At 33.0% G+C, this 27,456-nt stretch overlaps 1 protein-coding gene across 15 annotated transcripts in view; it reads right to left on the reverse strand.

Moving 5' to 3' along the window:
• ERC1 (ELKS/RAB6-interacting/CAST family member 1) overlaps positions 1 to 27,456 on the reverse strand; it is a 467,374-nt gene that overhangs the window by 243,058 nt on the left and 196,860 nt on the right. For all 15 annotated transcript variants that reach the window (XR_004955596.1, XR_004955594.1, XR_004955595.1 and 12 more), the window contains one exon: positions 10,333 to 10,468. Coding sequence is in view for 12 of the 15 variants with exons in the window: in XM_036236315.1 (XP_036092208.1) it covers positions 10,333 to 10,468 (136 nt within the window). In the remaining 3 variants the exon portion in view is untranslated. The remainder of the gene's footprint in view (positions 1 to 10,332; positions 10,469 to 27,456) is intronic.

Consider the following 27,456-nt stretch of genomic DNA (forward strand, 5'->3'; position numbering starts at 1 on the left):
GCACTCATCAAAACACACAAGTTTTCCTACCACTGAATTAGGTACTCAAGCCTATTTATTATGCCAATTGTCCTTATTAACTGAGGTCAAATAAAACTACTTCGTTCACAAAGTATAGGGTTCAAAACAGAAGGTTTGTGTGACTAGTTTTGGGGAGAGAGGAATAGGAAGCTACCAAAGAATTCCTCAAATCCTTAAATAAGACTATATTCAAACGAAACTGAGGCAAACACTATGACAGCTGTAACTGCAATTTCATTCAGGCAAATTAATAAGAAGACTGGTCCTTTTAGCAAATCCCATACTACTACTCCCCTAATACACTTCTCTGAACTGTGCTCCCTGAAATTGGCTCTGTGAACATCAAGCTATATAATACTGCAGGTGTAAGACTCCAGGCTACAGTGCCTTTCTTTCAAATTAAACATTCAATAAAGAAAGCAAAGGCAAAATAAAAAAGGAAAAACAGCAATTAAAAAACACTCTTCTCTTCAAACACCCCCTTCAAAATTAAAAGAAAAAGGGCTCAAAAATATAGTAACATAAAAAGAAATCACTTGATAATGGCAGATCTTATTGAGCTTCTCCCTTTTTCAGAGGCTGAAGGAAGGTCATTGCAGATTTCTCATAGATTATCCAAGATAACAGAGCCTCCCACATTGACGCATCCCTTTCTCAACTCTGACTCTCCCATGGTTATGGAGGTCATTTATTTGGGTTAATATTAAGAGCTGCTTCCTTTGGAGTAAACACCACTTACTGGAAAGACTTTAACATGTTCTGAAAGATATTAATGTTAACTGCTATCTGTTATCCTTAATGTAAAGAGACAGTAATTCTTTATTACCCTCAACCCCACTGCTTATTCTTTCTCCTCTTTCCTCATCCCCCAAGCATATATACACATGCAGAAGATTTCATTAAAATCATCCAACATGTCCGAATTCAATTACCAACTGCTCAGATGTTTAGTGGGGGAAAAAACTGAAGCCAGATGCATTGATGCAGTCGATTTTAAGTAAAGAAGGCTAGTCTAACACAGAGACAGAATTTGGTTACATACCAACTATGTTTTAAAGAAATGCTTTGGATTAAAATTTAAAGATATTTGTCCTCCCTTCTCTTTAAAGTCCCTCAAATATCTTCCCCAGTTAGAGCAGAACTCTGATATAAACTCAATTGTTAAAAATCAAAGTCAAAACAAAAGCAGAGGCATTTCATTAAAGAAACAGAAATTTATATAAAATGATGCTTTATGTAAATAACTTTTACAGAGCATCCAGTACAAAAATTCCATATCTACTGGCCAGGTTTTCATCTTGAAAATACTGGTAATTGATTATCAGAAACTTGGGCAAAGTTGTGGGGTTCACCCTAATTTTAGGACATGTCTTCTCTATCAGCATGCTTATAAAAAGAACTAGCATAAATTTTCAAAGTCTTTACAAAAATCGCAAAGACAATCTTTTATTTAAAATAATAAACAGCTGATGTGGTCCATAAGAGACTGACTCTTGCATCTGAGGTCTTGGCAAAGGTGCTATATATATGTCTGCTTCCACTCTCTCTTAAAAATGAAAAGAATCTTATTGTGGACTTTATATTCCAAATGCGAAGGAGGAGTTGCCACAGTAACACAAAGGAAAGGATTAAACCATTCATTTCACTGGGGTGAGAACACAGTGCTTACTTATAAGAAGTGTTAGTGCTAAATGTAACTTTAAACACTCATCATTTTATGGTGAGCATTTTTATAATAAGTTCAAAGGATGTAGCCAAAGTTCCCAGAGAGCAGAGCCAAACTATAGGAATGGCTTAGCAAGCTACATTAATATAATACTATCAATAAACATTCTTTTGGTAAATTGAATTGGCTATCAAATGGACCTAAATTTTGGCCAGAGGGAAAAGGATAAAGAACATTTCAAACACTATAGAGTTTTTAAAAATAATTTTAAAATCTGTTTTGCTTTTTTTTCCTAAATGGTAAAAAGTGGCACAGTTTGATCTAAAAGCTTTGAAAAGTTGCACGCACACATGCCAACATTTGAGTAATTGCTTCAGCTGTAGGAAAACAATTTTCAAGTTAATTTCAGCAACTATCCACAGGATTGTAAAAAAAGACACTGATTTGTATGTACCCTTCTCCAATGTAACCCTATCTCCATTTAATACCTCGTTGAGAACACCATGAAGACCCATTCATGCCCACATTCTAGATAAAATCCTGTTTTGCCAAGAAAAAAGTAATTAAAAAGAAAGAAATTGAACAGGATTAAATCTTTAAATAGGTCAAAGATCTGTTAAGAACAAAATTTATTTTTACAAAAACAAGAACATTAATAAATTAAGAGGTATCTAGCATGTGACACATCACATACTATTTTTAGAAAAATGTGAGAAAATCTTAATTTTTAAAAGTTTTCTTACACAATTATTCCCATGACCAATGTGAAAACTAAGGAAAAAATTTCTTACCTAAATGAGAGAAATTTTTTTGGTAGATAAAGCAAATCAAACTAAATTTGAAAGAAATACAAATGTTTCACTAATTCTATATCTAAGACGAGAACATGCCTTAAACATATATCTATATATCTGCTTTCCCGACCTCATTTTTTTTATTATCTTCACTTTCTTTGAACTTTTATTCTCAATATTTGTTGGGCTCAAGAGAGCTGACTCGCAATAGCCACTGTTCTTTCAGCAGTCCCATTAATCTCTCTGACAGTACCCTCTTCAAGGTTAAATTAAGATACTTTGTTATAAATAAAAACAAAGCACCAAGCTGCTATTAACATGAGCTCCCTTTCCAGTTCAGTCTACCTTGCCTTATCAGAATATGACTAAAACTTGTAGTTTTGTCAAAAGACAAAGTGAGTGTTATTGCTTGAAGAATAAAAATATATAAGGTAAACATTCTCAACTGAGTGAGGGAAGAGGACATTTCCTTTGTTAAAATATGTGAGACCTTTAAAGGATAACCTATGAAATTTTAGAAATATTAGGATGTTAAATGTAATATCATCATACAAAGTATTTTCTAAATTTGTAACTAAATTCTTAAATTGAATTTTTATTATTTATAATAACTAAAGCTGAAATTAATGAATATCCTATGCAAAATATTTTTAAGAAAGGCTAAAAAGAAATTATAAAAATAGCCCTTAACCAAAGGCTCATATACACTAGTCAAGAAGGGAAAAGAAACAAGACTAAATCACACAGGAGCAAATTTAAAACAATATACTGAAGAGTGTAAAACAATAAACTATAATTAAACATACACGCTGAGGAACAATCAATACAACAATAAGAAAAGGGAAGAATTCGTCAATGAAGGTTAATTTTAAGACAGAATCTTTAGGTGGTAAAACTGAAAATCCACAGGAAAAAGATTCTGCCTAAGTAGACAAGCATAGATTAGGAAACCATAAATTGTATTTAAGGAACACCAACACTATCAGCTTGCCTAGAACAGAGTAGCTACAGTAGTATCTCACTAGAGAATGAGGGTAGGAATACAGTTGGCCCTTGAACAGTGTAAGTTTGAAATGCATGGGTTCGCTTATATGTACATTTTCCCCAATAAATGTATTTGAAAAATTTTTGAAGATCTGTGACAATTTGAAAAAACTCGCAGATAAACTGTATACCCTAGAAATACCAAAACTACGAAAAAGGTAGGTATGTCATAAATGCACAGACATAATTCATCTTGTAAACTTACAGTACTAATCAATACCACACGACACTGTAAATGTATTTTCTCTTCCTTCTGTTTTTTAATAACATTTTGTTTTCATTTAGCTTACTTATTTTGAGAATATACTACATATAACATACACATAACATATAAAATACAAGTTAACTGTTTACGTTATGGGTCTTTTGGTCAACAGTAGGCTATTAGCAGTTAAGTTTTTGGCGAGTCAGAAATTACATGGGAATATTCAACTGCATGGGGTAGGCGGAGGTGTTAGCACCTTTAACCCCTGCATTTTTCAAGGGTCTACTGTACTTGAAAAGTGTGAATGATGGGAGAATTCAAAGGCCAGGCTAAGCTGCTTGTGAATAAGAGTTCTTGACATCTACTGAGGTAAGAGAATAAATATTTTATAGACAGTAACTATGTACAAAGTGCCAAGACATGGTTCCCAAACTCAAGTACATGGGAAAAACAACACACAAAATAATTAGCATATAATACAAAGTAAGATAAAATAAGGTCTGAAATCAAAGCAGAAATAAACTCTAATGGAATTACAACAGAAGGTGTGATTAATTCCAACTGTGAGGATTTAGGCAGGCTTCACAAAGGAGTGAGCGTTTGTGATCTGAACCTTAAAAGATGACTAGGCTTCAACAGAGAGCTTTTAATCCTAAAATCACATCAGTCAAACCAACTAAGATTATGCTTCCATATAATGTTTATTTGGGACACTCTTGTTACCAGGACTTACCTAATTTCAGTTCCTCATATAGCAATTACTCTATGAATTGCACTGTAACACACCTTTTGACATACACAAAAAAGGTCATAATGAGCATATCTAATGCTCATGGAGAGGAAAAAAAACATTTTTTATTTATCTCTATATCTTCACAGCACTCTGCACAGTGACAGTTCCATAATAGTCACTCAATAACTTTACTGAAGACAGCTACAGATTATTCTGAAATCTGATTTCTCCAATTAGAGTAAAATATGGCTTACAGAAAATGTTAATGAAAACTCAGAACTGAATTTAAGTATACCAAGCTAAATTCTTGAGTAAGGGAAACAGAAAATTTGGCAAAACTAAATGGAGAATATGAACAGAATAGGCACTATAATAGAAAAACATGATAATCATGTTTTATCATTCATGTACTATATTCATGAATATAAACTGGGATTGTGAAAGAGTTTAAATGTGAGTACATATGGACTATGCTAGAAACACTTTAAATAACCACTGCATAAACAAGTCTTAAAAGAGCTATGTATATACCTAAGAAGACATTGGAAGATGCAAAAGATCTTATGAAAGATCCTTTTGTTAAACACATTCTTACCCTCTGAAACCACAAGGCTGTCCAGGCGCACTCTTTATCTTCCTGCCCCAGCCCTGGAATCAACCACTTTTCTAAGACACCTTGCTTCATTTCATGGAGAAAGGTGTATAAAACCAAAGCCTGGGTGTTAAATATGCTTACTGCTTCTAAGCCTCTTTAATGGACAGAGTTAGGAAATACATGCACACAAAATAATCCCATGCATATATACACATATCATTATCTGTGTGTAACTTAAATAATACAAATTCATAGCTCTGATACCAGTACAACACCACAGGGTTCATTTATGCCTTACCACTTTGTTTGCAACTTCTTTCTCAAACAATGAAAACCTAAGCCCTCATCTATATTTATTTGTCGAATTCTAGTATGTATGTATATATATATATATATATATATATATATTTATATTTACATATAATGTGGTTTTATAATGCCTAACCTATCCACTGTGAGAAAGACATTTACTACTAGATTACATTTATGTACAGTTCTTTTTGTCTTAGCTTTACAGTATTCAGTCAAGAAAATGTCATCCAAAGCTACTTAAGTTAGTTCCTTTCTTCCCCACCCCTTTGAGGACAGTTATGCTATTGATATATAAAAGCTTGTTTGCTAGTATTTGTGTTCCTTTTTAGGTTCTCCCCCACATCTTGATTAGTTTTTTTTTTTATTTTGGTTTTTGAGCTTGTGAAGGAGGGATATGCGAAACATTACTGAGGTTCTCAAAGTCAGAGCAGAACAAAGAAATATGCTAAAAGATGTCACTTTCTCCTCAAATCTACTATCTCAATCCCATTTCCCCCTTCTTTCCACTTGTCTCCCAACCACTCCCACGGGTAAATGATCTCTTTAATTTCTAATCCAACCTTCCTATTTCCTTTTTTAAAAAGATCAGATATGTCTGTACTTTCTTATACAAGAGTAACATAGGATAGTCTTTTGTGCTTTTTTTTTTTTTCTCACTTGACAGAATGTCCTGGAAATCACTCCATATCAGTTCATTAGAGATCTATCTTCCTCTTTCTTTTTAAAAGCTGCCAGTCTCCAATGTGTGGATATATAGCATAGATTAAAGCACTCACCTATCTATAGGCAGTTAGGTTGTCTCCAATATTTTGCAATTAGCACCAATATTGCAAATAATCTTGTGCATATGTGTTTTTATACTGTTGGAGATATATCTTCAGATACGGCTAAATGTTGGACTGGGTCAATAAGTAACTGCGCAAGTATATAATAATTACAACTCACATAAAAATCGCTTTTGGGACTTTAATAATAATTTTTGAGAGTATAAAGGGTCTTCTAAAACCAAAAAGGTTGAGACTAATATGGATCATGGCAATAACCGTCCAAAACACAAAGATAACAAACTGGATAAAACTGATCAGCAATGTGATAACTTCAGAAAGGGTATTCGTAACTGAGGCCAGGATTTAAAAAAGCAGTGTTTAGAGTCTATGGAAGCCCTAGATTCCCTCCATTTGGGGGTAACATTTTTATTTCATATGTAAGAAATTTGTTTAATCTCTTCAGTACACTTTTAATGTGTTGAGCCAAGAACAAAGAGCAAAGTAATTTGTTTCCAAACTCACTTTCTGCCAAAAAGGAATACTTTTAGTTCCATCTGAAGTATTCGAAAAATGGAAAATTGGAAAGAAATAGTTATCTTTTCAGAACACTTTCAAGATAAAATATGGAATTTTGAATCTAAAAAAAGCCACAGTACAGCAAAGACAATAAAAGTACAAATGCTACGCACAACTATCGTGAATAAATCTCACACGATATTGAACAAAAGAAGTTACAAAAGAATAAATACAATGATTGCATTTACATAAAATAAAAATATGCAAAACTAAACTATACTTTTTATTTAATAAATCCATAGGTCATAGGAAAAGCAAAGAACAATAAAAGTCACAATAATAATTTCCTCTGAAAGAAGGGAAGAAATAATGACTGGGAAAGTGTGTGTGTGTGTGCGTGTGTGTGTGTGTGCGCGCGCGTGTGCGTGCGTGTGTGTATACACATACATACATACATATATATATGCGCCTTAATGTTTAATGTTAAATTGTACACCTGGAACTTACTGGATTTTGTTAACTAATGTCACAGAAAGAAAAGAGAGGTAGGAAGGAAAGAAAGAAGGGAAAGGAGAAGGAAGGAGGGAAGGAGGGAGGGAGGGAAAGAGGGATGGAGGGAGGGTGGAGAGAGAGAGAATCGAGAGAAGAGATCGATAGATGGTGATTTCGGTTCTCTTCATCTTCGCTCTCTCTCTATCCTCGCCTCCCTACCTCCCTCCAGCACTCACGCCCGCTCCACGCACGCCCGCACCACTAACGACCGCCAGAAGACATCCAAAGAAAGAAGAAAAAGAATTTTATTAGTCACAAAAAAGGTAAATAAAAAAGTGGTACAACTCAGGTGGACAACTAACTTCTACCAGAAAGAGTGAAGCCACTGATGAACTTAACACCATTAAGTGTCAGTTACTGAATAACAAAGGGTAAAAATGAACCTTCTCCTTTAAACCAAGTTTTAATCTTAGGAACAAAAGAAAACACACTGTGTGTTTGTTAACATAGTAAGAAAAATTAACTTTTGGAAGCCAAAGTGGCATCTGATAAAGATTAAATATTCATTACTCATCAAAGATCAAAACATTAAGTATAAAGTCTTTTTAAAATGAGAAAGAATATATTTTAATCCCAGAATTATTATTATGCCTATAATAAAACATTAAAATACTAAAATAATTCCTTCCCTTTATTTTCTCTACTTCATGAAAACATCAATAGATGGACACAAATGTATATTCAGAAATTGAAAACACAAAAAAATCAGAAAGAATTTTAAAAAATATAAACCCTCAATCAACTGTTTTTCTGCTATTCTACTCCCTCATGATTCTACTATTAGCCATTTCTCCAAGAACTGCCCACTTCTTTCAGTAGGGAATCATATTTAGAGATTACAATCCAGGGGTGCTAGGGATATTCACTACCCTTGGGTTGTCATTTGCAATAAGGCAGTTAAGAAATAAGTAGCAGAGATAGTAAAAGAACTGAGATCTGATTCAAAGTATCCTATTTGTAGTCTAGTGTTCTTTTTACTAGATTTGAATGAATTACATACATATGTATTTTGCATATGGCCTTCAACTATCATTTTTCAGTACTTTAATCTTAAATATCTATCACTTACCAAGGCACCTTGGAAAAGTCATTCACCCACTCTAAATTAATTTTCTCTATATATAACATATAAATAAATAAAGAATATATAATAATATATAAATAAATAAATATACTTATCTCTTGGATTATATAAAAAAGAATAAAAGATTACATACAAAAGCACTTTTGGTGTTATCATAACAACTAACAGAAGATTAAAAGGGCACCTTTCCATTTACAAAGACAGACTGGTAGTAGAAAACATTAAAATGGCGGCAGGGGAGGGAGAAACAAGACAAATGAAACAGTTAAGAATTTAACGTAAAGAAGGGCTTATCATAAAATAAATATTTTCACCACTTAAAAAATGTGATCCTAGTTCTCAAGAAGAGAGGTTCTGAAATCCTAGAAACAGCCCAACTATTAAAAAATTTCATGAAATATAAAGATGCCAATTCAAATTGGTGAGCAATGAAATAATTTCCTATAGTCTAGTGAAACTGTTAGCAATGAAGAAAAGCTAAGACTATCACCACATGAAATACCCTGAAACAATTTAACTTAAAAAGTACAAGTAGAAAATGAAAGCCTACAACAAATTTAAAAGATTTATAGGCAAATATTTATATGTTCTCTAAATAGGGAAAAAACTGGACAGAAAATCCATGTGGCGGGGGGGTGGGGGGGGGAGGGAACATGCCATGGAATAAAAATAGATTTGAATTACCAAATAAATAAAAATTTAAGATATGAAAAAGTACTCAGCCTCGCTGATAATTAGAGAAATAGAAATTAAAACAAACATTAAATATTTCCACTTATCAGATTTGGCACTTAAAAAAAAGGAGGAAGAAGAGAAGATTGACAGTGTCAATTCTTGTTGGCAAGGGTGAGGGAAATTGGTATGCTACTTTTTCAAAAGTTGGTATGTTCGAGGAAATTTATACTGTTTCTCAAGGAAATTTATACTGTTTCTATAAGGAGTATGTATTTTAAAATCAATAAAAATTATGTAAAAAGGAATGAAAACATGGATTAACTCAGATTTTCATGTCTGAAATGAGTATGTTGAATGCCTTAAAATGCTTCGACATACCAGATACTAACTCCTCCAAATCTTTCCAGTAAAGATTTCACGATTATGCAATTGTGGCATAAGCACTCTATCATATCCAGTTAGAAGTTGTAATGAGAGAAAAACAATCTGGCAGTGGCTTAACAGTCTCAGCAGAAGTTTCAGAGGTTACTGGTAAGTTTATAGTATTCTTTTCTAAAACTTAGGCTAGAGATCCAGGAAGTTTCCATTAGAATGATGGCTGAGCCATTTAGAAAGCTGTGTGCATTTAGGTAAGTAATTTGATTTTTTGAGTCTATTTCGTCATCCGTAAATTGTGCACAAAATCGTCTGCCCCACTGGATCACTGTGAAGGTTAGAAACAGTGAATACCCAGGGCCTACTTTCAAGGACAGGGCACATAATTGGCACTTATCATATGGCCACTGCTACTACTGTTATTGAACCTGAATTAACCTAATCTGTGAATAATTAGGTTTACACATCAATTATCACTCCTTTGAAGCAAAAAAGTATAGTTTATACATTCTGCATGACTGTGAACTATGCTCTCTAAACTGAATTTTAAAAAGGAAGGAAAAAAAGAGAGAAGGAAAAATAGAAAAGAAAGGGAAAAATAGAAAAGGGAAAAATAAAAAAAAAAAGCTAAAACGCAGACATAACCCAAGATTAGCAATGCACTTTAATGAAGGAAAAAGGCAAATAGTTACAATGACCACCCTAAAGCTCAACAGTACCCACTCATTAAACTGACAATGAACTTACCAATTTAAGTGTGATCGACTTGAAGCAAGATGAGCTTTCTCCTACGCTGAGATGTCCTCACAAAGCTGTGGAATAAAACTTGCCTTTTCTATTTAAAGCCATTCCTTTATTGCTAAACAATTGGTCTGAGGGGGAGGCAGCAAGCAGGGTTAGAAAGAGAAAAAAGAGGATCAAGATGAAGAGAAAAACAACATGCAATTATGCAAAGCTCTTCACCCAGTCCTTTCAGTTCTCCTGTGTTCTAACCTGTAGCTGTGCTGAGCTGTCGTTGAGATTGTCCTCCCTTCGCCGAGCCTCCTCTAGCATCTGTGCACTCTTCTTCTTTTCCACCTGTTCCTTGTGCTTCAGATTTGCTACCTTCTTATTCTGGTCTTTCACTTGCCTATTGATAAGGGGGAAGAAAAATCATACCATCATATACATGCACTGAAAAAAAAATATTTTATTTACATACTTATACCGCTGCCACCAAGGAATAGCCTGAAAACCAACAAAGAGTTCCTGCTGCAAAAATTTTCCAACACTTTCAAATGCTCTTTTACCAAGAGTAGCAAATTGTTAACAATGATGTATCAGGAACATGTATTTCAGCATGTACTTTATGAAGTACAATGAAATCATGAAACAAAAGAAAGGCATGAGATAGTCTGAAATGACAAGAGAAAGAAACCAAGTCAGCGATTTATATTGGAAATATGGAAACAGTCTCCTGACATCACTGCTATGAAATAGTAGAATGGCTGATTGAAAAATGTTTCGTAATACAACTCCAATTTTATAATTATTAAATCTTTCAAACTTTCAAAAGGCTATAAGCAATGCTTATGTAAATAAAAATAATGATCTAAAGAACTGGGAATCCAGCTTAAATAACACTGAACTTTATATCCACTTCTGAAGCTCCTTCTCTTCCATTGCCTCCACACTAAGAATAATCTACACTCTAACAATTTTGTGCTTAAAATTCTCGTTTTTATTAGTTTTGCTACGTATATGTATCTTTCATTTATTTTGCGTGTTTTTGAAGTTTATAAAGTTTATTAGTAAACTATTTTGTCTTTTCAATATGTTTTGAGACTCATACTGATCAATGACTATAATGTAGTTTTGTTATCTCCTTCGTTTTCACTGGAATATAAAATAATATCCCACAGTCGTTTTAACCTATTCCCAAGTTGATGAACTGGGTTGTTTTATTTTGCTTACTATTATTACAAACAACACTGCTAGGTACATTCTGATATACCTGTGTAAGAGTTTCTCCAAGGTATAGGCCTATAAACTGAAATGCTAGACAATATAAATGCTACAGCATAAAGTTGAAGTATACCTTCAACTTTACTAATTATTTTCCAAAATGTTGTATTAGCTTCTACTAACATTATAGTGCAAAACTGTGCCTTTTACACGACTACATATCCACTAATACTTGGTATTATAAGACTTGCTAAATTTTTTGTTTTAAAATGCACGTTCCTGGCTACTAAGGTTGAACATCTTTTCATATGACATTTGGCCATTCCTAGACCCACTTCTGTAAAATAGCTACTTATGTGTTATGCCAATTTTTCAATTGGGATATCTTTTTCTAAGAGATTTGTAAGTATTCTTTATATATTTCAGATCATAATCCTTTATCTGTTATATGTTACACAAATATTTTCTTCCAATCTATGAATTATTTCTTTGATTGTTTTCATTTATAAAAATTTAAAAATTTTAATTGTTTCAAATGCACTAATTTTCTCCTTTATGATTTGCAATTTTGTGACTTTCACACAAAATCTTCCCCACCTCAATTTCCTAAATGTAGTCCCTGAAAATTCTATTACTTCATCTTTCACACTGCAGTCATTAATCCACCTGTAACTGATGATGTGTATGGTATGAGGTAATGATACAATTTCATTTTGGGGGTATGTATGAAGAATAAAATTTCTTTTTTTTACATGTATTGATAACTGTCTCAGCAGTAATTACATGCATTGTTACTCTGTCATATATGAAGTCTCTATAAACATGTGTGCCTGTTTTGTAGCTCTCTACTCTGGTATCTTTGTATATTTCTGTGCCAAATCTACACTACCTTAATTACTATATCTTTATAAGAAGTCTCAATATCTAGTAAGGCAAGCCTGCTTACCTTGTTCCTCTTCTTCAGGAATGTCTTAGTTATTCTAGGCCTCTATACTTCTGTAAATTTCAGAACCAGCTGTCAAGTTCCACTAAACCAACCAACCAACCAACCAAACACAGCGAACAAAACTAAACAGCAGACTTTTGGGATTTCGATTGAAATTATACCAAATCTATTTATCAATTTCGGAAGAAATGATACTTTTATGTTCCTGAATCTCTCAATTCATTAACATAGCATATCTCTCCAGTTATTATATAGTTCTCCTTTAAAAGGCTTTCAACAAAGTGTTAAAATTTCCTCAGTAAAAGACTTGCATTTATTTTATTTGTTGGTTGCTTATATGTTTTGTTATTTTAAGTTTCAGATATCATGTCATTATATATGGTTCTTTTATACAAACTAAGTACTCTTAAGGGTATTTTTTCAACAATGTAAATTTAACAAAATTAACAATAATAATAATCCCTTATTATCATCCAATATACAGTCCATATTCAAATTCCCCCAGTTGTCTCAAAAACAATTTTTTTATACTTGGCTTGTTTGAATCAGAATCCAAAAAAAGATTTGAAATACAATTTGTTTGTTAAATCCTTCAAGTCTCTATCAGCCTAGAGAAAGGTCCTCTCTGCCCCCTTTTTAAGGCCATTGACTTAAGAATCTATAAAATAACTCCAATTTTGTATTGTCTGTATACTTCTTCATGGTGTTTTAACTTGGTTCTTTATATCCTTCTATTATTTAAATTAGATACTAACAGCTTTAAAGACTTGAACAGATTCAGTTTCAACATTTTAGGTCAAAATACTAATAATGGTGGCATTTACTTCAAAATGCTTCACATCAAAAAGCATATAATGTCTGGTTTCTCACTCTTAGTGAGCCTAGGGTTCAGTGAATAAATGGAATTAAGGTAGTGACAGCCTGGGTTTTTTTTTATGTGGAAAGTTCACCTTCCATCAACATTTCATCTAATAGTTCCATGCACTAATGAATTTTTGAAAACATTATTTCATTGGTATTTTCAAATGAAATTTTCTAACGTTTTCTTGCTGGCATGTAGACATACACTTGATTTCTGTATATGGGCTTTACATTTGGAAACCTTGGTAAACAAATGCTCCTGCTAATTCTAATAATTTTTCTGTGGATTCTTTTGAGTTTTCTATGTAGACAGTTATATAATAAGTGATTTTAAAAAATCCTTACGATTTTTTTGTCTTATTAAACTTGCTAGAAGTTCCAGAACCATGATGAAAAAAGTAGTGAGAGTCTTTCTCCTAATTCTTAAGAAAATGATATTTACATTTCACCATTGACTATGATTTTTGCTACAGTTTTCTCTGTAGTAATTTTTTGTCTATTTATCTGCCAAAAGTTGCTGTTGTTTTAGTTATGAAGGAAAGAATGCTGAAGTTATTGACAGGCTTTTGAGAGTTTCTAATGTTAAGCCAATTTTATCATAAAATAAACCCTATTTTATATTTTGCATGACATTTACCTCTATAAATTTCTTTACTTCCAGCTCGACTCAACCATACATTTCTAAAACTATTGAAAAAAATTTGGCATTTTTACTGTTTTGTGTAATGACAGTTTCTCGGAGAAAATAGTAAATAATACTGTCAAAAACAAAACTGTGGAATCTTTTTTATAAGGTTTTAAAAATACACATTCTCTTTGGGGTAATTTGAATATGATTCTACCAATAAGTCAAAAAAAAAAAGATTTAAAAAAATAATTTCTAAATATTTCTTCAGCATAGAATTTTATTTATAAGAAATCATTCAAAATCAAATAGTAAATTAATGATATAGATGGTAAGATAAGAAGTCATTCTCTGATGGAAGTGCATACTAATAAACTACTCAAAAGCCACATTTCAGACCTTTATTTTCTGCCATCCTGAATATATCTATAGAAAGTTTCAACCAGAGAATATAATAAAACCAGTTACCACTAGGAGAAATAAAAATGGAACTAATGTCGATATTTGATTTTCCTCACTGCGCAATTTTCTGTGCTAATATCTCTATTTTTAATAATCTGATATCAATCATGTCAACTAATGAAAAAAAGACTGGGATCCTTGCATTAGAAAAAACATGAAAAGACAAAATTTTGTTTTCATAAATCAAACTGATTTTTTTCAAAATTAAATTCCTTATAACACTGGTTTGTTACAAGCAAAGATTTTGCTCTCTGTTTTAAGAGAGAAAAACGTTTTTAATGGTGTATAAATTCTTTTCACCTTGCATCTGTGAATTATTCCAGATGGTGCTGGCAACCACGAATGTCTGTAGGAGAGCCTGGTTATTTGGAGCAGTAGGACACATGGAGTAAAAAACCTAATTAAAACCACTTGACTATTTTTTGGTAAAAGGTAGATACTGTAGGCTAAACTTTGATCCAATCAAAGCCAATTTCATTCTTAAGCACATTTTACCATAATTATATCTTAGAGTGTGATTTTTTTTATCCCAACTATACCTCCAATTCATAGAACTAGGTCAGAGTGTTTTAGTTGTGTTTTGGGAAAAGATTTTAAAAATCCATTGCCTCCATCCTATCCCAACTACCACTCCCCTTGTGTGTGTGTTTTTTAAAAATGTTTATTTTGATTTTCACAATATTGGGCATATAATTTTAATGCTTACCTCCACCAACTCCAAAAAGACATAGTAAAAAATAGAGAATATCAAGCTAAATGGTCCTAAACATATGTGTGTGCATGCACATGCATAACCAAGAAAAATAATAAAAAATTAAACGGGAAAAATTTAGGATATTTAAATTTTTCTCTTTGTGGTTTTCTGTAGTTTCTAAATTTTCTACAATAGACAAAACATTTTTAAAAAATACTTTAAAGTTTTTTTTTAAGTGAGATATGGTTGTATCTTAAAAGAGGGTCTTTGGCCACATGACACTAGATAGAAAGTAATCCAGTATGGTGCATTTGAATCTTCCTTTTTTATTTATTTTGGGTTCTTTAACTTTCCATTTCCTAATCCATTTTGTTTTCAAATTTTCAATTTCCTTTCTTTAACTTAGTTTTGTGGCTATTAGTCCCATATTTTCACTCTACAGACTAAAGGACAATTAAATATGAAAATAAAATGATTTTATCTAAGTCAGGCAGCCAAGAAAAGTACAGAAAATTGTGAGAGGATTAAATCAATCCCTTTCCTGTTGTTTTTCTTCCTCATCTTCTTGCATTATGTGTGTGTTCACATGCAAGCGAATTCATATATAGTTTGAATTCACGAATTAATTAGGGCCAATAAATGCACACAACTTTCTTGCCTCACTGATATCCTTTTTAATACTGCTTTTGGGGGAAAAGCAATATCAACAAAATGTGTTAATAATAAAAATGTTAGGCAATGTTTCTTGAATATATATTTAGGAATAAATATTCTGAAACAGAATCTGTGAAACATGAAATTTCTTTCACTTCTCTTATAAATAGATCAATATATAATTTGACTTAATCTGAGTCCACAAGAAAATCCAAATATGTTAGTAAATCCATACTTTAAAATGCATATCAGAAAGAAAAGGATTTTTTTTTAACTCTCTCATACTGCTGTCATATTTGAATTAATTAACTTGAGTTAAATTAAAAAATGACTTACATCTTTCATTATTCTTCAAACAGGAAAAGTAGAGAAATGAGATATATTCATAAATAAATTAATCCATTAAAATCAGATTCTCAATTTATGAGTTCCCAACAATGATCATAAACAATGAAATGATGAATAACAGATTTAACTCTCTCCACACAGATATGAATAAATCAAAGTGTAAGAAGAGATAAAAGCAAAGATGGAAAAGGAAACAGTTAACCTCTATTGGTCTCTGCCACAAGAAGTTTTATAAAAGGTGGTCCTCTATTTTGCTCTTTACAATGTGATCCATTAACTCACAGCGTCAGCACAACCTGAGACCTTTTAAAAAATACAGAATTCTTAGGCTCACACCAGATTTACTAAACCAGAATTTGCACTTTAACAAGATCTCCAGGTGATGTAAATGCACACTAAAGTTTAAGAAGCACTGGTCTACTCCCTAGACTGTGCTCTGCCCCGATGTACTTTGTTATTGCTCCTTCAGCCTGTGTCTCTTAAACTCCGAACTCAAATTTAGGTAAATCTGTTAGGTCATAACTGCTACTAACCCCTACTACCACCACCACCAACTCCCATAGCACTTTAACTGACTATATCTTATGAAATGTTAATTTGTTCCCCATAATCCATGTTCATGTCTTCTTATGCCTATATAATGCCTTCCTAGAGTTTAAGGTCCACATTTGATATATTTTTGTTCTTCACAATTCCTAGCATAGCTCCTCATGGTGTACAGATGCTCATTCAATATTTGTTGAACAAATGCATTAAAAGGAAACTAAATACATCCCTTCTATTGGCAAATCTACCCACAACATGTCTCTGAAGGAAAATACAGTTCAACATTCCAAAACTACGTTAAGAATTGAAAAATGAATGCATTCCTTCTCTTTCAAACAAAATTAATTGGGAAAGGAATTATTCTTTCCTTCTTCAAAACTTATTCCCACTCTATCTAGAACCTATTAATATTTTTGTCAAAGACTACACTTCTACTGGCTGTTTTGCTTTTTTAAATATACTACCCCACCATAAAAATCTCCTGCACAAATTTAAGAAAAAGTAGAATGCTACTATTGTCAAATTTAAAGAAAAAAACATAGTAAAAATCAAATTTGACTCATATTTATATTTTAATTGGAGAACAGAAGTTTCAGCTAGACAGCTAAAAATATACTAATCAGAAGCAAAATGTTTGTTGAAGTTTTACATATGATATATAAATATCTATATTATATTAAAATGTTACAGAGAGAATAATATATTGTGTAAACACACACTCTCTCCTGCTGTCCCAAAAAATAACTCCACATTCAGTTAATATTCGAATTAAGATATAAAATTTCACACTACCTAAATACCTAAACTTGGCTTAAAAAAAAGAATTTCACATTACCAAAAAAGTATCTAAGTTTCTAATTAAAATGTTTTGGATTATTTCAAAGATGCTTTAAAGAAAGGTATTGTTTCTGTGGAACTGTATCTCTAACAATCTAAAGTAAATAAGCGTAAGGAAAAGAGCGCTATCAATGTAGAATGTACAATGATTAACAATGTAGGGTTTTATATAAACACTTTTAATTCAACATATTTTAATCAGCAAGGGAATAGCATGATAATTAGTCCCATCTTACATTTAATTTCATTTATTTCCATGTTTGTTCTCACTACCACACTGATCTCTTCTTGGGCAAGGACCTTATTTTGTGTATCTCTGCAGATCTTCACAAGGCCTGTCTCATAGCAGTTACTCAAAGTTTACTGAATTGAAATATTTTAACAGAAAGCTCTTTTTTAAATTTTAGTTCTCAGAACTCAGAATAACTCTAATCTATTACCATTAATTCAATATTTCATGAAAGCTTCTGTGTACTAGACAGTAGTTTGGGAATAGGGCTATCATCTCAGCATTCACTGAGATTACAGTTTACAGGGGAGATACAGAAGATAAGTAAAACACACAGAAAGTCAGATGGTAGTAAGCCCAACGAAAAAAGAAAAGTAAAGGATAGGAACATGTAAACAGGGGGCAAAAAGGCAATTTTAAATAAAGTGCCCAGGAAAATCCACGCCGTGAAGGAAACACTGAAGGAAATGTGTGAAGAAAGTAAGGAAGTGGAGCCATGCATGTGTTGAGCAAAGAGTGTTCTACACAGAAAATAGCAAATGCAAAGATTCTCAGGTTAAGAATGTGCCCGGCCAACGGGACTGAAGTGGATAAGGGAACAGTATACTAGTAGATGAAGTCACACAGGTAAAAAGGACCAGATCGTCCAGCAACTGTTAGCAAACTGTTAGAGCCATATAAGTAAATATTTTACACTTTGTGAGCCATATACAATCTGTGTCACATAGCCTTCTTTTTTTTTTTTTTTCAACTCTCTTAAAATGTAAAAACCATTCTTAACTTGCAGGCTATAAAAAAATAAGGTGCAGGTGCGCTGTAGTTTGCTTTCCCTGCTGTAGAGCTTTGTAGGTCACTGAAGTCTTTTGCTTTACAAAGCAATTCCTTGGTATCACGAAGTACAAAGGAATAGCTCATAAATACTAATAAAAATTCAAGTTATCAACTGAAACAAAGCAATGTATTTGTCTATAATTTAAAACCAGTAAGCATTCTCAACTAAAGTTTCAAATTTTTCAGAAAAAGGTTGGTCTTCACTTACTTATTTAGCAAATATTTACTGAATGCCAACTAAGGCCATATAGTTTTAAGAAAGAGAACAGAATACAACCTCACTACCCTCATAGAACTTATTTTCAAAAGGGGGAGGCGTACAAACATAAACTATGAAACAAGTATCTCATTGCTCAGCTGACATGCCGCAGAAAAACTACAATGTAATGGAGATCCTGATAGTGACAGGGCAGTGTGTTTATCTACAATGGTCGGGGAAAACACCACCGAGGAATTGCCATGGAGGACGTGCAAGTGAGTCATGTACAGATCCAGAAGAGAGAGAATATAACTACAAATGCTTTGAGAATAGAAAGAACTTAGCTTACTTTTTAAAAAGTTGATATAGTGGTGTACAATGAAGGGCAAACAGAGGTGGGGGCACAGAGGTGGCAAGAAGTCAGATAATGCAGAGCCTTATTAATCATGGCGAGAAGTTTGGGTTTCATTCTAGCCAGCAAGATTTTAAGCAAGGAGTGACAACATCTACTTTAAGTTTTAAGAGTTCAGTCAAACTGCTATGGACAAGTGACTGGTAGAGGAGCAAGATACCAGCTAGAAAGTTACTGCAGTAGTCCGAGCAAAAGATAGTGGTTCAAAGCAGGAGGTGGAGAGAAATTTCAGCTCTATATGTGAGGTGTAATAGGACTTAGTGATAAATTTGATGTAGGAAGTGCGAGAAGAGAAGAATCAGGAATTAGTCGGTGATTTATTTCCCATTTATTGAACTGCAGAATGTTAGAGAACAAGCTTTGAAAAGGATGAGAAAATCAAGAGATCTGTTCTGGGCAAAGTTAAGTTTAAAATTTAATTAAAGATATCATATATTATTCTGGAGGTCCTTACTGTGTGTGTATGTATTAAATTAATTTGGGAACTATCAATATATGGTTGATATTGAAAATTATGAGACTTGAAGACATATTCTGACAAAGTATATATAAAAAAAGAGAATAGGGCTAAGAATGGAGCCCTTCAGGATCTAGGAGAATATGTAGAACCAGAAATGGCAACAAGGAAAGAATGACAAGTGAAGGTGGGGGAAAATAAGGAGAATCTGCTGTCAGAAATGCCAAATGAAGTGTTTCGAGGAAGGGAGTATGCAGAATGATGAGGAAAGGTAAAAAAGATGGTCATGGAAAGTGATTTTTGGACCTGTCAATGTAATTATATGTATACATATATGTGTATTTATGAGACTGATAATTCTGACAAAAGCAGTTTCAGAGAAGTGATCAAAATATATTTAAAAAAATAAATAAAAATAGAAGCCTGATTTGATGAACTTGAAGAATGGTGAGGAAATGCAGATAGCATTTATAGTCCTTTCTTTTAACAAGATTGACTAAGAGAAATGGGGTGCCAGCCAGAAGGCTATCACATCAAGGAAGGACTTTTAAAGAGGGAGGGTGGAAATTTTAAGGCATGCTTGTTGTGATAATGAATGAGGAAAGAGCAAAATTTTTTTTGAAAATAAAGGAGAGAGAAGGATAATTAGCGGGGAGACATCCTTAAGCTGGGATTGAGAGAAAAGTAGTAGAGTTGAACTTAGAATGGGACAGCGACACTACTGCGGAAGAACAGGCAAAGCACACAGGCGTGCGTGCAAACTGGCAGATTCAGCGATGGGAAGATGTAGTAGCTGGTATCTGATTATTTTAATTTTCTCAATGTCATATGAAGTTAGCAGCTTTCAGTGGGAGAAGAGGAATTTTATAGATTTGACAAGAGGGAATATAATATAATCATCTCTGAGAATGGGAAATCAAATTTGATAGACATTTGTATTAGGATTGCCTGTATAATTGAGAACACACTTGAGATATGTGGCCATAAATTTAAAGTGAGACCAGTCAGCAGTTTGGTGACTTTTTCCCCCAAGTAATATGCCGCTGCTCAGTACAGAAATAGTATAGATATGACTGGGGTTTTGCAAGGCAAATATGAAGGAAGAGAGAGAGGCAAATAAGTTAAGGGTATTTAGAAGAGAGTGATTATATTGCTAAACCATGAACTCTGAGGCAAGATAAGGAAGGAAGCAGGGACATATGAGCTTAAAAACAAAATGATATGTTGCTGTATCAAGGGTCTAATGAGGTCCAAAAATTGTTGGAATGGGAGACAACTAGAGTAAATGAACTGAGGGAACAGGAGGTAATGTTCAGAGCTGCACTGTATTTTTCAGCATCACTAAAACCACTGTGGAGAATTCTGACGTGTAACAATCAACTCCATAGACTTAAATATATAGGAAAGGAAAGATGCAAGTTTTACTCTAGCCAGAATAGCTGTACAATCCCCCAAGTCTAAGAAATGACATTGCCTAGGGATGGTACCAAACCAGAGAAAAAGAAAAGCAGAGAAACCATTCTCTCATATTTTAGTATAATTTATGGATCTGTTTTACTACAACAGTCATTCCTGCTTCTCAAATTGCATAAAGAATCCAGCACAGGTGGTATATTCAAAGTCAATTTATAAAATGTGGAAAAAACCAACCAAGGGTATGACACAATGCTATGACTGCATTGTGCCAAGAAAACTGAATATGTGGTAGAAAAAGAGAACCAAAGAAAATCCTTGCCTTAAAATTCTGACTTGGCTTTTTGGACCTATATAGATTAAATATATTTCAATAGTTTTCATTTTTTAAAAAAAAGAGGATGCTGCTCTATGTTGCTCACTCTGGATTTCTCCCTGATTTATTCACAGTGACAGCGGAAAGCATCAAGCACCATTATGGAAAGTATCCATGTCTTTTATGAATTAGTTTAATTTCTATCATTGTCTAAAATAGTACATACAACCTTAGACTTTTGATTAAAATTTTCATACTAAGAAAAATAAACACATATATCCTCATGCCCTATCTCTAGTTTGTTCTCTCTTTTAAATTTCATTCTTCTTCCCTAACACTCCTGTTTCATTTAATATTTTTTTTCCTTTTCATATTTTTCTATTCATATGCTTGAGGCCTCATAGAATTAAGCAGGGATTCAACCCTGATGGAAGTCAGAAGACCTACGGAGGTTGCTGGCTTCATGACCTAGGAAAAGTAATGTTCCGGCACAAACAGAATAATGAAATGGATAGTAAGTCTTTTTATTTCCTGCTATCATTTCCATCTTTCAATTTGAAAACTACTTTCGTAGATATAAGTCCATGTACTTTTTCCCCTCCAAGGCTATGCTAATGATGAATGCTCTGAAAGTTACAGTTTAACCATACTGCAAAATAGTATATTAAATTGTATATGCAGACAGAGTACACCATCCATATTTTTTCACCTGATGATGTCACAGGACAGGATTCAGGCTAAAAACTAATTTAACTTGGGTGTTTTATTAGAACATAAATAATGTAGAAGTAATAGCTGAAGGCTACTGTGGGAATCAAGGTATTAACAAAGGGTTAATAATAAGCAAATGTATTAAATAGATAATGGTATCGATTTTTATTCTAATGTAATACTAGAATAAATACTAGTGATAGGAAAACTTCTTAAGTAGTTTTCTTCATAAATTTTGGTCAAAATACAGTGAAAATCATTAAATCAATTGGGTAGAAAACAATCACTAAAACATTCTAATGAAATAGGAGAGAGAATAAAGTTTAGTTTTTGATTTCATTAATTAAGGTTGGGTCTAGAGGAAGAAAGGAAGGCAAAAAAAAAAACAATCAAAATTATAACTTATAAATCTAAAAATGTACAGGGAAATTTATTTTCATTACAAAAATATTTACATTCTACTTCCAAGGGGTCCTTAACCAATAGAGCTCTGAATTTATGTAAAACATGATTTAATTTACAAAAATTCAGTGTGCAGACAATTGAATTGTGAAAGCTTGTTTACATTCTCCAGTTTTTTGTTTTTGTTGGACTCATACTGACTATCTAATAATATTCAAATTCCCTGAATTAGCAGCAAAGGCCCTTACCATCTATATTTTGTTACTCCCTCGAACAGTCAAGTTTTGTATTTGGGGGTATTTTTGTGGTTTTTTTTTCTTTTTGCCTTTTCAGGTATTTTAAAGCCCTTACCCTTTCCCCTGTCCTGCTTCTGCCTAGCATACATGCACTCATCCTTGAAGGTGAAGGTCGAAGGGTAGCATCTTGTCAAGCTTTCCAGTACTCCCTGAAGCAGAATTCCTGCATCCCCACAACTGAAGTGCCTGCATCTGAACTACAGTATAATGTATAACTATAAAAATTTTTTTTCTAGATCTCGTGTTTGTAAATTATAAAACTTAAAAATATACAAAAATTAAATATAGATTTCACAAATTAAATATAAGGAAAACTAAAATCATGATTAAATTCACATTACCAACATGAATTTAATACCCAGGGAAATCACTGCTCATAGTGTACTCATAGTACTTACTACTATGGTCCAAGTTCTTTCAAGTCATAAGAAGATTAAATTGTCCCTAAACTTTTATCAAATTGCAACATCATTTAAATGTTGCCTGAAATAAAAGCAACATCATATATTGAGTCCACCACGTTCTTTTCTCATTAGCTTAAAACAAGTACAGCAGTAACACTTAAGGACATCAAGATTATAACCACACAAATGGATGATGTAACTACATATGCTACTTAGTTATAATATATTCACCCAGATGATCCTAAATACGCATATAAATTGTGATTTTGATTGTTTTTGATTGAATTTGTATTGAAATGAAAATATAAAATCGTAACATCTGCGTGGCAAACTTTTAATTTCAAAACATGCTCATGATCGCCCAAGGATATGTGGCCCATTAATGGGAATACAGTGATGGAGAGGTTAAAACCAGAGGGTTCCTCCTCCCCCCTCTGTACAGGAAGACATTTTATTCCAGCTGTAAATAACAACATTAATAACACAACTGTTAAAACAGAACTGGCCAATGATGACATTAAAAGTAGAGTAATAATGTTCTGGGCATTGTCACCAGTTAAATTGTGTTAGGAAGGTGCTAGCATTTACCCATATAACAAAATGGTTCCCCTAATGAGTCTAAAGATGAAAAAAATCACCATTTAGTTTTGTTGGCTCATAGTTTCCATTCCAACCCAATGTTTGGACATAGGACTCCTCTTCCTTTCCAGGAACCATTTAAGTAATTGGATGACTCCAGGCTCTAACTGCCTTCCTGCCACTTTTTCCCTTTACAGAGACCCTGGTGATATTTTACTGATGCTCATCTACCTGCTACCTCCTTAAAAGCAACTGCGGTTTTGTTTAAAATGCACTTAAATCTAAAATCTCTTTATAGCCCTTTCTCTGTGTTCATTACCTGATTCTTACTAGATGGTATTAATATTTTTGAGGATTTCAACACTGTCCACTAAGGTGGAAATGTGAAACTTGAAACTCTTGTCAAATGCTACTACTGGAAAAGGACTGAGACTTAGGAAAGCCATGCTCTTTTTCGTCTACCGTAGAAAACACTACAATGCAAAATTAATATCTGCTGAAATCTCATTTCTAAATGAGCTATAGATCAAAGTCATTGTTAAAGACTTCAGTAGTAGTGTGATACTGTGACATAATATATATTATTATTACTATATATATAACTGGTCTTCCTCTCATCTCTCTTTTTATAAGTTTTATTTTATTATTAGTTTCAAATATACAGTACATTGGTTAGACATTGACATAGTTTATAAACAATCCCCCTGATTGCTCTTTCTCTCCTCTGGCTTTCCACCAGGCCATTACATTAATGCTACCTGCAGTCCCTATGCCGTGCTCCCTATCCCTGGACCATCTCACAACTACTAATTGGTATTTCTTTAATCCTTCACCCCTTTCTCCTAGCACCCCAAATCCCCTCCACTCTAGCCATCACCAGACTGTCCTCTATATTTATGAATTTGTTTTTGATTAGTTTGTTCTTTTTGTTCCTTAGATTCTACCTATAAGTGAAATCATATGGTATTTATCTTTCTCTGACTTATTTTATTCAGCATAATAACCTCTAGGTCCATCCATATTGTTGCGAATGGCAGGTATTAAGGATTAGAGAACTCAGGATTAAATACTGACCCACCATTCATTACCTATGTGATCATAAGCTTCTTGAAACTTCAGAGTTTTTGTTTTAATCTTTTTAATTTGTGATATAGAAATATATCCATCTCTCATAGAGTTGTTATGTGGAATAAATAAAATGATGTATGGGAAATGCTTAGCATAGGATTTGGCACATTGTAAGAGGTTAGTAATATTCATTCTCTCACCCTCAATACATACACATACATTTACCTTATTGTATTTTAACATATTAATTTAAATATTTAAATTCCCTATACATCAACCTCCAGAAAATTATAGAATATGCTTTTTTTTTTTTACCACTTTGTGAGGTGAGTGTGTGTGTGTTGTTGAATGTTCTGAGTATATGATTAAATCTAAATCTAGCATCATATCTAAATCTAGTTTCATATATATATATGCAATACTACCATAACTTCTTCAAATTACTTATTATATACCAAGCACCTTACTGTTTATCATCACATTATCTCATTTGGCATCTTATTCAAAACACTTTTATGAGGTTTTATTAACTCCACATTATAAATGAAAAGACTAAACCTTCAATAAAATTTAGTAATTAGCCCCAAATCACAGTTTTACATATTATAGAACCGGTACTCAAGCCTAGGTTTGCCTAACTGCAACTGCTATACATTTAATCTCTCTGCTATCATAATTATGAACAACAATTGCTTATTTGGTAGGATCTTTGACACCAAATATTGAGTGAAGATGGCTTACATAATACATAAAAAAAAAATTAAAAGGTGAAACCCATTGCTTTATAGAGTTGTTACAGAGCTTCCTTTGTTCTTAAGCAATTTCATCCTTCAGTGTTTTTTCCTTTCTCCAAAAGGGTAGCAGCACATCCTGACATTCTTATATTAACTCATTTCTTTCTTTTTTTTTTTTTTTAACTGAAACCCTTCTAAAAGCAAGCTTCAGCTCAATAGCATTTCTGTGCACTTTGTCTTTTAAAAAGCTACCACTTTCTCTTCACTTGATGAGTGCGGCAGATATGCCTTTAGGTCTTCTATAGAATTTGTCTCTTCATTTACATTAGGTGGTAAAAATGAAAGTGTACTGTAAACTATTAGATACTAAATAAATGTAAAACACTATGATTTTATTTTAACTTTAAATGGGCAGTCCAAAAAGAAACCAAAGGTTTTAGGCAGAAAGGGAATAATTTTACACCTAGAAGATATTACCTCAAGGCTATATGGTTGCCAGAAAACTAGACCAAATGGTAAGTTGCAGGTAAAGAAGACAAACCTCAGCAAAGGGTGGAATCAGGGTCACAAACAAATTAAAATATATGTTTGAGGCATTGCCCAGGAGAAAATGGGCTCTGCACAAGAGGATCTACATTTGTATAAGCTTTGACAGTCTGCTAAGTTCTTTACATTTTCATTATTTTCTAAATACACAAATATTTGGTTAAACACCACCACTGTGTATTAAACACAAGGGACAGAAATCCATGAATAAAAATAGTTCCTGCTCGCAAATACCTCCCAGGCATCCAAGCAAGACCAGTATATACTAAGTGGTACGAGAGTCTAAAGAAAAGGGAGCTAACCTAATGTCAGGGTAGGGGTGGTGGTGATGATCAGGAAGAGGTTTCTGGAAAGTGATACATGAAATTTCCTAAGGTTAGTAGGCAGGGAATATAGTACTAGGCAGAGAGAACAGTATGAATAAAGCCCTGACAAAAAGGAGAATGTGTCATGCTGCGGGGAAACCAACTAGTCAGTATGACTACAGCTTAAGTTTGGAGAAGAAGAGTAGAGACGAAAGAAACAAAGCCAAAAATTGTATCATGCTAAGAAAGGAATTTGTAGTTTAACCCAAGACTTTTGTAGGGAAGTGATATAATTGGCTTTCCAAAATTTTAGAAAACAAACCGAAGGGAAATCATATCAGGGGTGGGTGGGGGTGGGTGGTGTAAATTAAATATATTTCACAGTAATGAAGAACCACCTTGATTGTACTCTAAAGCTGCATCATTAAAATATACTAATAAATAGAACAGACAAGCTAGTATGGTTTATATTTAAGTAACTACCTTTAAATTAGGTAATGATAGCCTATGGTGAGTTTTCTTCTCACGACATAGTCTATGAAAGTTGTTCTGATTATCTCCAAGACAGATCACCATGACCACTTTACCAACTCATATTCCTTGTTTCTTGTTCTTTTGGAAAGTCATTCCTTTTTCATCTCAATTTTGAAATTGCATTTGGAGGGAATTAATTTTCACTACCACTTTCAAAATAGTTTAAGTTTAACACACTTCTTAAATGACTTCTGAATTTAGAAACTTGCGATAACATATACAGAAATGTTTAATACCTAGACCAAAAAGGTAGCTATAGCATATGAAAAATGTCATTTGTGGTCACTGGTGGCAAATATGCCAAGTACAAGAAAAACAAAATAATCCCACCTTAATGAAAGAAAACAAAGTGAAGAAAATTTAAGCAGATATTTTTCTTCCGGCGTATGACAAAGGTCAAGTTCCTCAATTCCATTTGACTTGTAACTTAACTATGAAATCTACTTGTAAAAAGAAATAAACTACTTTACTGATCTTTGCTATTATGATCTAAAATCTGTCATCTCAGACAAGAGCCAGATGGCTAAATTAATAAACTTCATTGACAAAGAAAATGCCTATAATGGATAAATACTTTAGCTTATTTTTTTTTTAAAGAGAAAGTAATACCAATGTGCATGGAAATAAACCAAATCACCTTAGAGATCTGCTAGCTGCCACTTAAGATGACCGATTTCCTTATCTTCTTTTCTCAGTCCACAATCTCAAATTCTGAGACCCTGAAGTCATATTCAAATAGAAAATGAAAACTGGAAGGAAGGGTT

The sequence above is a fragment of the Rousettus aegyptiacus genome, unplaced genomic scaffold, assembly GCF_014176215.1.
Source record: "Rousettus aegyptiacus isolate mRouAeg1 unplaced genomic scaffold, mRouAeg1.p scaffold_m13_p_2, whole genome shotgun sequence".
Classification (NCBI taxonomy): Eukaryota; Metazoa; Chordata; class Mammalia; order Chiroptera; family Pteropodidae; genus Rousettus; species Rousettus aegyptiacus.